The sequence below is a fragment of the Mandrillus leucophaeus genome, unplaced genomic scaffold (assembly GCF_000951045.1).
Source record: "Mandrillus leucophaeus isolate KB7577 unplaced genomic scaffold, Mleu.le_1.0 Scaffold407, whole genome shotgun sequence".
NCBI lineage: Eukaryota > Metazoa > Chordata > Mammalia > Primates > Cercopithecidae > Mandrillus > Mandrillus leucophaeus.
Window position 1 is genome coordinate 927,234 of NW_012104332.1, and position 14,313 is coordinate 941,546.

The window sequence follows — 14,313 nt, forward strand, 5'->3', positions numbered from 1 at the left end:
CAGAGACACTGGAGAAAGATCTGCCTAGAAAGGAGGGGAATGAGAAGAGGATTCCAAAGTCAGCCAGTGCCCCCTCAGCACACCTCTTTGACAGCAGCCAGCTGGTCAGTGCACGGAAGAAGCTCAGAAAGACTGCTGAAGGTTTGCAGAGGAGGAGAGGTACGGCAAGATATTTTCATGGTCCATCTGTTGTATGACATCAGGCATAGTAAAAAACTATGTATTTTTTGACGTTGCAAAACTTAAAACATTTTATTTTTTAACATTATTTGATAGTAAACAGGTTTTCAAAGTCACACTAGAGGACAATTCTTAGTAACTCACATCTACAAATGCATAAAATACACAGAAATGTATGCCTTCTTGAGCTGTTAGGCATGTTTTAAAAACATCTTCTAAAGTGATACATACATGTTTGGTAATGTATAATGGATGGCTCCTTTTGTGTTAGGGGAAAAAAATTTGATTTTAAACCTGAGATTTTTAAAAAATTACTCATCAGAAAGGGTAAGCTCTCTGGTCAGGACTGTCACCACAGGGAAGACATTGGCAGGATCATGTAACATATGTTGAGGACTTGTGTGTATTTGTATAAAGAAGCAAAGAAGAATAGGGAGTAATCTGTTCAACTTACAACGTGACAGATGTACCTCAATAAGGTTACTATTTTTTTCTTCTTCTTTTTTTTGTTATGAGATATTCCAGCACAAATAAAATTATTTCTAAAAAGAGCAGAGAATAACCCTTGCCTTTTGCCTTTAAGGAATTTGCATTTTGCACAGGGAGAACATTATATAAATGTTACATATTACTTGTCTATTACATTTTAATCTGAAGGACCATTCTATAAAACATTTCTTGATATAATCTGAGTAGGATTTCACATGTAAAACAACTAAATGAAAAAAGCACAGTCTCCATAATAAACAAAAATGTAAGTTTTAAAAGTAAAACATGTAACCCAATCACTCTGAATTTGGGTGGAGCAACTGCAATATGGAAATCCTTTGGGAATCGCACCCATAATACTACTAAGACCACCTCCCAGTTCCCAGTGTGGTCACTTCTCTCATGTAGGAAATGATAGGAACACTAATAGTACCCACCATGGATTGGGTCTTGGGATTTTCTAAAAAGAAGGATAATTAGGATCCCTTGTGTTCTGGTCACCTTCTGCACACATTTCACGATCCCTTTTTTAGATGGTGTTTCAGCGTCCTGTGCTTTCACAGTTGCAAATAGTAGAGGTTATACAGTTTCATTCTAATTAAGTGCAATCCTAACTGTAATACTCTTCTGTTTCATTTTCCAAAGTGAGCTCACCAATGGATGAGGTGCTAGCCTCCTTGAAGCGTGGTAGTTTTCATCTGAAAAAGGTTGAACAGCGAACTCTGCCTCCTTTTCCTGATGAAGATGATAGTAATAATATCTTGGCACAAATAAGGAAAGGGGTAAAATTGAAGAAGGTCCAGAAGGATGTTTTGAGAGAATCCTTCACACTTCTACCCGATACAGACCCTCTAACACGGAGCATCCATGAAGCTCTTAGAAGAATTAAAGAAGCATCCCCAGAGTCAGAGGACGAAGAGGAGGCTTTGCCTTGCACAGACTGGGAGAACTAACAAGTAAATGACCCTATTGTCTTTAGTAGCATTCAGTAATACAGGTTTTAAATCGGATGATGAGGTTTGGGGTATTTTTTATTGAGCCTGAGGCATATCGTTTGTTTTATAGCCCAATTTTAGCATGGATCACAAATTTGTGAACTTCAGGTTTTACTTAATTCTGTAGTTTCTAGAAACGTTATGATTATTGCTATGTAAATACTTTTTTTTAAAATGTCCTCCTCATTAAAAATTTCTGCCATACAGCTGTAATTACAAGTAAAGTGACAGTCTCATTCTTGCCCTAAAAAAAAAAACCAGAAAAGGGCCTGGCACGATGGCTCACGCCTATAATCCTAGCACTTTGGGAGGCCAAAGCAGGCAGATCACTTGAGGTCAGGAGTTCAAGACTAGCCTGACCAACATGGTGAAACCTCTTCTCTACTAAAAATACAAAAATTAGCCAGGTGTGGTGTCAGGAATCTGTAATCCCAGCTACTTGGGAGTCTGAGGCAAGAGAATCCCTTGAACCCGGGAGGTGGAGGTTGGTTGCAGTGAGCTGAGATCATGCCACTGCCCTGGGCAACAGAAGTGAGACTAGTCTGGAAAAAAAAAGAACAGGCTTTCCAGGTTCAATGGTTCGCTTCTGTAGTCCCATTTACTCAGAGGTTGAGGCATGAGGATCTCTTGAGCCCAGGCATTCAAATCCAGCCTGGGCAATATAGCGATAACCCGTCTGTAAAAAGAAGTCAATCTTTTTTTTTTTTTTTTTTTTAAAAGAAAAGGCTTTTCTGACAAAGTATTTCAGTAACAAACTGTTATCCATACTCAATTTTGAAGTCATGTTAGCTGACCTCAAAGGAGTTTTCTAAGATCAATCTGGAAAAATTGTTGCATTGTCTGATTATTTAACTTTCTAAACCCTTAAAAAAACTACTTACACCTGTCACAGTTACTGTATTATCTAGATAAATTTGCAGGTATCATTATATAAAAATTATCTACATATCTAATGAATACTCCTGTACCTCTTAAGATTCTCTTTGGTTACACACGTAGCATTCTCCTAATAGAGAGCTATAGTCTACTACATTTTAATAAGCTAATTATAGGGTAATATGGCACAGATTATACCAAATATATAGAATCAGTAAAGATAACATGGTATAAATTAAATAGTATATCGAATTTATAACGATGGTAACTGAAATGTTGTAATTTGTATAAAATTTATAGAGTATACAAACATGTTCTATTAAGTATTATTCTTTCTTGATGGAATATGTTTCTCTGGGCTTCAAACATTCACCAAAGTGGGAAGACTTGAGTCCTAGAAGGGAATAAGTAAAGGAATAATTAATTTATGTGTTAGCCCTGTGAATTCTTTTTGTTGAATTTCTTTTTTTATTTTAGGGACACAGTCTCTCTCTGTTGCTCAGGTTGGAGTGCAGTGGCACGTTCATGGCTCACTGCAGCCTCAACCTTCTGGGCTCCAGCATCCCAAGTAGCTGGGACTCCAGACACATGCTACTGTGCTGGGCTAATTTTTTTATTTTTTTGTAGAGACAGGGTCTCCCTATGGTTGCCCCAATTAGCATAATAATTCTTAAAACATGTTTGATCATAAGAATTAACTTGGGGAACTTATTAAAAATGGACATTCTGTCCTTAAGAATCCTGAGTAGAACAACAAAGAAAAAAAAATCTTTTTTTGACAGGGTCTCACTCTCTCACCCAAGCTAGAGTGCAGTGACACAATCTCGGCTCACTGCGAGCTCCGCCTCCTGGGTTCAAGTGAATCTTGTGCCTCAGCCTCCCGAGCAGCTGGGATTACAGGCGCCTGCCATGACGCCGGGCTCTTTTTTTGTATTTTTAGTAGAGATAGGGTTTCACCATCTTAGCCAGGCTGGTCTCAAACTCCTGACCTCAAATGATCTGCCCACCTCAGCCTCCCAAAGTGTTGGGATTACAGATGTGAGCCACCATGCCTGGCCTCAAAAAAAAGAATTCTGAGTAGATCTAATGTATATGCAAGTACACATCTAGATTTTGGAGACATAATACAAAAATGTAATGTATGTCAGTTTTTAAACAATTGATTACATATTGAAAGATTCTATTAGTTATATTAGGTAAAATATTACTGAAAGCAGTTTCACCTGTTCCTTTGGGTTTGGGTTCATGCCTCTAGTACCTCTCCACTGTACCCCTCCCCATCAGCATCTGCATCAATCAATCACTTAAAAAGGGTAATATTACATTTACCGTGATTCAGCCAACATTCAGTAGTAGCATTATCCTGCCTTTTTTCCTATTATGTATATAGTTACATGTAACACTCACTTTGTATGACTTACTGTTTTTGGATCCCAAAGTAACTTCGAGTTATTTTTGCTTGTACGTATGTCCACTATGCTTTATAAAGGGATGGATGGATGGATGGATGGATGGATGGATGGATGGATGGATGGATAGACAGACAGACACACACACACACACACACACATATCAGTGTGTGAATGTCTAGACTCTCAGGTGTGTCTAACTGGGAATCTTTTCCATAGTGGATATTTGTAGGTTGTCTCCCACTTTACAGTTCTTGCTACCATGTGTTGTGTTCTTCTGCTGTAGCTTCTCAGGAAGCTGCTTAAGCTTGTGCCTAAAACTGCCATCTTTGCACTAATTCCACAGCTGGACCTTCACATAAATGTGTATTTAGCTGTTTCATTACAGATGGTCCACAGTGGCCCATTCACAGCACACCAGCAGCTGCTCAAGTCAGCCTATCCTTGTCTGTCTCCTCCCATCCCACCATATCCTGCCTAACCCTAGACATTGCATCAGCATTTTGTATACTCAAGTGACTGGGATGTTACTCATAGCTTCTGGCTACTAATTTAGCCTTAGTATCAGATGTTAAGAACATGGTGCATGGTGTATACCACTTTGAAAATTGCTTAAAACTTTTTTCGGGTATGTGGGAGACTGTTGATGGCTGGAATATGTGGTACAATGTTGAGAGAGAAACAGTGAAACACTTGGAAAATATATGAGCTTGGAAATCTGCAAAGTCACCCTTTACTAAATGTGTGCTTCCCCAGAAGCAAACCATAGACTAGTATGAACTGATTAGGCAGTGATGAAGTAGCTGCGTATCACTACTTTGTGATCGTGGAGACTGAAAGGCTGTGAACTTTTTATCTATAAGTGGCTAAAAAGGCTTTACCGCAATTTGTATTTCCCATTAATTTGTTAGATTTCTTTTTTTTTTTCTTTTTTTCTTTCTTCGAGACGGAATTTCACTCTTGTTGCCGAAGCTGGAGTGCGATGGTGTGATCTCGACTCACTGCAATCTCCACCTCACGATTCAAGCAATTCTCCTGCCTCAGCCTCCTGAGTAGCTGGGATTATAGGCGCGTGTTACCACTCCCAGATAATTTTTATATTTTTGTAGAGACGGGGTTTCACCATGTTGGCCAGGCTGGTCTCAAACTCCTGATCTCAGGTGATCTGCCTGCTTCTGCCTCCCTAAGTGCTGGGATTAACAGGCTTCTGTGCCTGGTCAGATTTCTTGATTGTAATTTTGTCATTAATGTACTTATATACTTTTGTTTTAAGAGGTAATTTCTTGAATATTCATAAAGTAGGTGATGAAGGTCCCTTGTTTTGCCCTGTTCATTCCCCTCTGAAACTCTTCTCTTTCCAGAGATAGCCATAGTCGTGTTCAAGGAAATTTCTTAAAATGTGTGTAATTACATAGAGATTTAAAATAAGTTTCAGGCTGGGTGTGAACTTTTAAGTTGCAGGCCTGTAATTCTGCAGCACTTTGGGAGGCTGGGGGTGGGTGGATGACTTGAGCCCAGGAGTTCAAGACTAGCCTGGCAACATGACAAAACACATCTCCACCAAAAATACAAAAAGTAGCTGGGCATGGTGGCTCACACCTGTAGTCCCAGCTACTTGGGAGGATGAGGCAGGAGGAAACCTGACTCAATAAATAAATAAGCTTCTAGTTTGTTTCCTGTGAGAGTCTTCTTTTTTTTTTTCCGAGATGGAGTCTCACTGTGTCAGCCAGGTTGGAGTGCAGTGGCGCCATATCGGCTCACTGCAATCTCCATCTCCCAGGTTCAAGCTGGGATTACAGGCGCACCACCATGCCCAGCTAATTTTTTTGAAGTTTTAGTAGAGGCAGGTTTCACCATGTTGGCCAGACTGGTTTCGAACTCCTGACCTCAACTGATCCACCCTCCTCAGCTTCCCAAAATGCTGGGATTACAGGCGTGAGCCACTGTGCTGGGCCCCTGTAGGAGTCTTCTAAAGTAACTATAGCAGTGCAGTTCAAAAGAAATATAGTTTGAGACATGTAATTTTTTTTTTTTTTTTTTTTTTTTTGAGACGGAGTCTCGCTCTGTCGCCCAGGCTGGAGTGCAGTGGCCGGATCTCAGCTCACTGCAAGCTCCACTTTCCGGGTTTACGCCATTCTCCTGCCTCAGCCTCCCGAGTAGCTGGGACTATAGGCGCCCGCCACCACGCCTGGCTAGTTTTTTGTATTTTTTTAGTAGAGATGGGGTTTCACCGTGTTAGCCAGGATGGTCTCGATCTCCTGACCTCATGATACGCCCGTCTCAGCCTCCCAAAGTGCTGGATTACAGGCTTGAGCCACCGCGCCCAGCCGAGACATGTAATTTTAAAATGTCCACTAGTCACATCAAAAATGAAAAGGAACATGTGAAACTGATGTTTGTAATATTTTATTTGACACAATGTAGCCAAAGTAATATCCTTCAACACACAATCAACGTTAAAAACCTAGGACAGTGTATTTTTTGTATATACTAGTAGCACATCTCAATTTGAATGCTAAGTATTTGATTCTTAACGAGAAATGTCCTACCAAAACAGTAAAATTGTATTTAATGGAAAAATAGTATTTACTGTTTTAGATTTTTAAATCAAACTGGATTTAAATCAAACTAAATCAGTCACACTAGACACATATCAAGTGCTCATTAGCCATATGTAGCTGCAGTATTAGAAAAGCAGAGCTGTATTAAGTTGGTACTTTATTCATGTTCCTGTCAGCTTTTATCTGATGAGTATGTCTTTTATATAAATGCTCCTGTATTGTGAGTAAGCCCCATAGATCTTAAGCACAACACTTTTCAATAAAATGCCCAGATGAAGTATCCATTTAAAGACTGGTATTAATCCTGTCCTCTAATGTCAGTCTAACAAAAACAGTTTCTACTGCATTTTGAAGACACCATTTAATTATTCTTACTCTACTAGCAGTTTATGAGGCAAATAGTTTAGACTGAATTTACCTTTTTAGTATATGGTTTTGATACAGTGTTAGAGTAAAAAGAATAAAAATGAAAATCTAAGAGTCTTCTAAACGTGATCAAAATCTGTATTTAGATTATTTTGTTTCCATTTTTGCTGCTTTAAGAATACAGTCATGGCCTTTTGTAAAAAATGTCTTTTGTACACTTTTTGAGGGAACGTAAATACACTGTATCTTTAAAGGGTCATCTTTTTTTAATGGTCTGTATTATTTTGTTTGTAAACAGGTGACATAACAGAAGAAAAATATCATTCAAGATTGGTTCTGATTCTTTTGGAAAATAACAGTTTAAGCACTTGGTTCCTCAGTTGGATAACATTAGATCCAAAGTGCATTGGTTCAGTGGTGTGAAGAAAGGAAGCACAATTGGCAGGTTATCACTTTCCAGTCATTCCAATAGATGATGGTTAACATGAATTTTACATGTGCAATGTTCCTGACTGCAATGAAGAAAAGGCCGTCTGGAGATTTCTGTTTTTTAAGCACATTCTCCTTCCATCCACCTATTTTACATCCATGTAATGGCCAGTTAAGCTAGGGCTTGCTGGAAGAACACTGGGTTGACCGAGATCTACCGTGAGCTGTATTGGGACTGCTTTGAGAACCATCTTTCGGTGCACTGAAAAGTCATCTGAAAAAATAGCTTCTTCCATATCAGCTTATGTTAAATACTGTGACACTCTGAAACAGTTGATCATGATAGCTGTAAGTCAGGAATTAAAATCAGATGGAAATACACCTGAAATATCCACATTACTCATTTCCAAAGGATTTTTCATAAAGATGTTCAGCAACATCTGAAAAGCTGCATGGAGATACATCTATTAATATGTTCACAACATGATACATTTAACATGGCATATTTTTAGGAGTCTTACACTTTGTAAGGTTTTGAAGTTTCCATGCTTTTAAATCACTCTTCATATTTCTGAATTTATAATAGTTTGAATTTTATGTGCATCCTTGCTTATGCGAGGCAATACTTTGATAATATTTCAAATTATTTTTATTTTGTGTGAACTATTGCTTGATTGCTATGACTGACATGACTTTCCTATTGAGAATCAAAAATCAAGGTTCAGTAATAGGGATACAGATCTTAACTCTTTTTACAAACCACCATTTTAAGTTTTTATTTTTATGCTGCACAGTGAAAAGCATGTGCTCTACAAAGATAGAAAGTAGACAAGCAGACAAGTCTCCATGGCTGGCATTTCACCATCTTCACATGCGCTGAATGGAATTTTGGGAGAATGCCTTTGTTATTGTCACTAACATTTTACATTTATACACAGCTTTAGGTGCTGATTTTGGCTGCGATGGAGTCCTGAAGGACACATTGATATGTTCCGGAGTGTCAGCAGGATTGTCGTGGGCTTGAATACATGTAGATCGCTGGACTCAGTGTGCAGTACCCTGTACATACAATTGTGTAGAAGCAGATCTTGGCCTTTCTGTGGAGGGAGTTAAGAAATAAAATACCAAAAAGAACTTTATTTCTTTTAAGACAATTCTCTGGCCTAAACCCAGAAAGCAGTACTGGAGCAAAAGCCCAGATTGTATATGAATTGGTATTCCTGGAGAAAAAAGAAATGCTCACACCTTTGTTATTTTAAAGTGTTTTCTTGAAAATAATTAGGGAGAAAATTTTCTGGCAACAGGTTATGTAAGACAAAATTTTTTTATTATTTCAAAACAAAACAGGCACATGCCACCATGACCCAGCTAATTTTTGTATTTTTTGTAGAGACAGGGTTTTGCCATGTTGCCCACGCTGGTCTTGAACTCCTGAAATCAAGCAAGCTGCCGGCCTCGGCCTCCTAAAGTGCTAGGATTACAGGCGTGAGCCTCTGTGCCCAGCCTGACAAAATCTTTTGTTTAAATGTTAGTAATACATTTATTGATGAGACTAGGAGCTTCTCTGCAGCATCTTCGTAATACATTGGTTTTAGTTCCCACACTATTCCCACATCTTGTCTGGAAAGATTAGAAATACAGATGTAATATGGAAACTTCAACAGCATGGGAGTGGTGATAGTGTCCTATTTGCCCTTGGTAAAATATTAAAGCATATTTCTTAACCCAAAGAGTGATTGGTTATATTAATATATTTGAAAAAGTTAAAGCAAATTTGCAAACCTTTATAAAATCATGTATCAATTTTATGCTATCCAATTTTTACGTACCCATGTGTCAACATTTCATATATCCAGTTCTCTGGGTGCTTGTTCATTACTTTTTTCCATTTATTCAAATTCAGAAAAATACACACACATGTAGTGTTAATTTAACCAAAAACCTTGGAACATTCATATCTTGAGAGGGAATTTGCTGCCCTTTTAGTTTTGGGATTCTATTATAAAATAGGCTCATTTATACATGTGTCCTGTGGTCTGCCTTCCAGGGTGTGCTGTAATAGTAAGTCTCTAGCAAAGACTGGAGGGTGGAGGGTGTACGGAACTCCACTCAGCCTCATGGATACACCTACAACTCTCTCAACCCATCCTGTTACAGTGCTCCATGAGAGTCACCTCACACTTGGAAGAGAAGGAGGTTAAAGCAGAGTATTGTTGGCAGCCAGGTATGCCCATTCTATTGTAAATAACTTTCCAACACACCCGTTTACTTGCCTTAAGGTGCAGATTCCTGCTTCTACACAATTTCAAATGATTGTAGGTCAGAAACCTTTGGAGTTACTCACAAATGATAATAAAATTTCAAATAACTAGGGTCTACTTGTCCATCAAGATGACGTTACCAGTGGAACCCACCTGTTAAAGTAGCTTCAGAACCTAACAAAAATTATGTAAACCTGGTTAAATGCCCTTTTTCCTTGCCTCTAATAAAATGAGGATTTTCGGCCTTAATACTACGTATGTGTATATTTAGTTATGATGGTACTTTAGATGCTCACATTTCCAGTTCCAAACTCGTCCATACTTTTTATGTGCTTCAAAATATTTGACACATTTCTGTTAATATATGATTTCTGTATCCACAAACAGCTGTTTGTTTATGCTGAATCAATTTAGAAGTTAATTTGCCAATCTGGTCTCAACTGCAATGCATTTAAAATAGGGAAAACAAGTAAATGAGTTTGGGATGTTTTGAGATTGTTACTGCCCACTTGACTGTCAATTTCAAATGGCTCCTAATGCACCCAAAATTATAACCAATGTCGCATGTATAGGAAAGGTATTCTTAATGATTGCAAATCCTTGTGTAGATTACAGCAGTGTGAGGGATGCCTGGCTAAAAAGGATCTTTTAAAAGATGCATAATGGTTTTGCTTGTATTGTATAGGCTTATTGAGTTTGTGAGCAGCATAAAAACAATCATTCCTTAATTCTTCATTGTGGAACTGAAATATTTCTGTAATGCATTTTTTAAAAGGAGACTCCTAGACACAGCTGTAATAGTGGGAATAGAAATATAGAGCTTTTCTCATAACACGAAACCAGAACATAATTTTTGGCACTTTTACTTTATGTAATGAGGAAAAACAATTGTTTCTACAAAGTTGAACTATGTAGTAATATTTGGTAACACATGGCATGGCTACTTTGTCACAGAATGTGTGTCAAGTTGCAAAGCATACTTGGGCCATTGTAGACACTAAGAATTAAAATTCTTAAATCAGTGAAACAAAAACTAATGGGCAGCATTCTCTGTTTGGGATGCGATCAGTATACAATTAATACAGTTTAATTTTACACATTCCCTGAGACACCATTTTTAAGTTACAGTCACATGAGTGTGTTTGTATAAATTTAAGTCAATGCTTTTAGCCTAGGCAAAGCTTTTTGTTCACTAAATACAAGGTTTTTTGGGTTTTCTTTTTTCAGCTTTATTATTGAAGTATTACAAACTTAATATCAGATACCAATGTGTAAAAAGTTTATTGGGTCCTTAAGGCCTCTATCAGGGAGTTGAAATTTCATACACTTTACCAGGTTACTTGTAAAAAATGAGCAGCTATAAGACATTTCAAAACTATTGCAGACACATTGTTAAAATGCAGCCATTTGATAATGAAAGCAGAAACCTGAAGTTTTACCTAATTATTGCACTAAATGTAAATGATAACAAAAAATTAAGTGTGCATTTTAAACAGATTCTATTTCCCACTTACTGTTTAGCATAGAAAAAGAGCTATGCTTAGAGGAGTGACCAGCAAGATTTATTTCAGATGGAAGAGGGGTGAGAAAGTGGAAGCACCTTACTGTTAGAGCATGTTGCATCTATTAGTCCTACTGAACAATTCAGTAATTTCTGAACTTTGCTGCAAAGTGCTCTTTAGTTAAAGCACATTAAGAAGGGTCACTGCTTAATTGCTTTGTAAAATGAAGCAATGGTATTTTTTATCTGATATAGTGTAATTTAAAAGTTTTCCTACAAAGTGAGTTTATATTGCTGCCTAAACCGTGTTATGTAAGCAAAGGGTTTGTAAAGGCGGGAGGGAGTCTGGATTCGGTGAGTGTGTGCATTTGTGTGTGTGAATGTATGAAAAGTTTCCTCATTGGGTTATTCTCAAGATATGTTTATTGTAAAGTTTTCTATGTTTTGCCCACAGTAAATGTACAACTTGGCAATTGTAGGATTTAATTGATTGAATTCCAAATTTATACTGTCTCTCCCCTTCTGCAGAGACATTATGCCACTGTAAGGGGCATGTACAGAAAATACCTCTGAGGTTGACTTGTTAAATAATTGATGAATGTTATTTCACACTGAATCTCAAAGTAGTCATTTGTTTTGCGGGTTAGGGGAAAGTTTTGTTTTTTGCTAGTGTTTTTTGTTGTTTTTAATTAGGTACACTAAGAGTGGCTAAATTTGGGGGAGCTGGTGGGTAGGAAAGACCTTGAAAAGTGATGTTTAGATGAAAACACACGGTATGGATGTTGGTTATAGAGTTCAGTTTTAACAAGGGAAATTTGGGGATTTTTTTTTTTTACTTGCATGTTCTATGGGTAGCTATCAAAGGGTGTAACAAGTTATTCCAGCTTTTCCCAATTATATTGGTTTTAAGAAGTCTGCATAATCACTAGGTGGCATTTTTCCTTCATTTGTGAACCAAGAGGGGTAAATGATGCAACCCATACAATGACTTCTGACTTTTTTAGCTTTGACAGAATCTCCATTGTCTCATTGAATTTCTCATTGTATTGTATGTCTTTCCAAGTATGAAACCATACTATGTAGTTAATGAAAAATGGAAGGCTGCACATTATTTTGCATGAATAATTAATTGCCCATTAGGGCTAAGGAGACTGCCATGATTTTTATCGGTTCTGGGTAAATGAAAATTTTAATGGAAAACTGATTCAACATTTACTAGCTTTGTGCAATATAATAAAAGGTAGAAGCAAAACACTAGCACATTGTGCTTGGCTTGTAAGGATGGCTTTAATACCATTACATTAAATGGACAGTGTGCACAGTGTATTGTAAATGCCAACTCTTGCAAATTTACAATACTTAAATATGTTCAATTAACATTCTAAAGTATTAAAAGTACAAAGGAAAAAACCAAGCATTTATAGCAATACCATGAAATCTCCAGTAATTGTTTTGACCATTGCCTTTTGCTCTTTAGCGCAACTTTTCTGCATTGTAATTGTATTGCTTTGTATTTCATGTTTTTTACACTCATGACTTCAGAGTTAAGTACTTGTACACCAAGTATTGCAATCACCTTTCTCTTGTACATGCAATGTAACAACCTACAGTTTTGGTGCTTTTAACAATATTCCTCTTTTTCTTTAATAAAGGATATTTATTTGAATTAAACCTGATTTTGTTTGTTTAAAATTTCAGTGGTACATATTTTCACTTCATTTGAAATAGAAGGACCATAGCAAGTTGTATATCTGTTATGACAAGTTACAACATGGAGAACAGGATCCAGAGACTATCCATGCCTGTATTTCTGCCGCTTCCTGAGTGCTGTTTGTTATGACGTTATTTTGATGGCAACCTTCTTTGTGCTATTAATGAACTTTCTCATTGTTTGTAAATATTCACAAAGTTTGGAAGTGCTAACTTCCAAATTGGAAAATTTTTAAATGGGGGTGGGGAGAGGCAGGGATTAGGCTTTACACTGAAACATGGAAGTAGATTAACTAGAGCCCAGCAGATAGCCTTACCTGATGTTGACTTGATACACCCCCCATAACACACAAGAAGCACACATTCAAGTCATTTAAGTCAGGGTCCTCAATCCCTGGGCCGCGGACCTGTACCAGTCCATGGCCTGTTAGGACCCGGGCCACACAGCAGGAGGTGAGCAGCGGCTAGCGAGCATTACCACCTGAACTCCACCTCCCGTCACATCAGCAGGGGCATTAGAATCTCAGAGGAGCATGAACCCTGTTGTGAACTGTGCCCGTGAGGCATCCAGGTTGCGTCCTCCTTAGGAGACTAACACCTGATTATCTGAGGTAGAACAGTTTCATCCCAAAACCACTCCCCACCCCAGCCCTGTCCTGTTGACAAACTGTCTTCCACAAAACCAGTCCCTGGTGCCAAAAAGGTTGGGGGCCACTGCTTTAAGGGACTTAGTTCCCAAAGGAAGGGAATCTGGAAGGGCTCCGGTTCCCGTCTCTACCCTGGACAGTCCTAGCCAGTTTTTTCCCCTTAGTTAATGAAACTTTTGTTGCCAATTTAAAAATTACCATGACTGTCTAGTCCCTACATGACTAATTTGTTTCATTTTGACATTAGCTAAGCCCCTTGAACAGCCTGTACCATGAACCAGGAAGGTATGTGCCTGGATGTAGTCATTTACAAAATGATGGGTTGGCCGGGCATGATGGCTCATGCCTGTAATCCCAACACTTCGGGAGCTGAGGCGGGCTGATCACCTGAGCTCAGGAGTTTGAGATCAGCCTGGCCAACATGGTGAAACCCCAGCACTACTAATAACACAAAAATTAGCCAGGCCCTGGTGGTGCATGCCTGTGGTCCCAGCTATTCAAGGAGGCTGAGGTGGGAGGATTACTTGAGCCCTGGAGTCAGGTTGGAGTGAGCCAAGATTGTGCCACTGCACTCCAGCCTAGGTGGCAGAGCGAGACTCTGTCTCAAAAAAAGAAAAAACACGATGGGTTTAACAGGATGGGCTTTGAGACTTTCTTGCAGCTCCTGGATTAGGTAATAAGATATGAGAACTTTCTTCCAAGGAAGGGCCTTCTGATGTGTATTCCCTCTACAAATATAAATTTGAAATTAAGAGGTTTCTGATGACTAGACGGCCTGAAGAATGGGCACAGTAGAGGAACTTTAGCCAAACTGATAGAATAACATCTACCTCTTGAATTAAACTTAGGTACAGGACGGCAGAATAATCTTTGTGGAACCACGATACAG

The 14,313-nt window shown here is 38.4% G+C and overlaps 1 protein-coding gene across 1 annotated transcript in view; it reads left to right on the forward strand.

Moving 5' to 3' along the window:
* The window catches only part of JMY (junction mediating and regulatory protein, p53 cofactor), a 117,932-nt gene extending 105,194 nt beyond the window's left edge, over positions 1-12,738 (forward strand). Inside the window, exons 11-13 of the mRNA XM_011992212.1 lie at positions 1-159; positions 1,315-1,625; positions 7,175-12,738. The exon at positions 1-159 is cut by the window's left edge and continues 20 nt beyond it. Of these exons, the coding sequence (XP_011847602.1) occupies positions 1-159; positions 1,315-1,622 (467 nt within the window). The 3' untranslated portion in view covers positions 1,623-1,625; positions 7,175-12,738. The remainder of the gene's footprint in view (positions 160-1,314; positions 1,626-7,174) is intronic.
* The last annotated feature ends 1,575 nt before the right edge of the window (positions 12,739-14,313 follow it).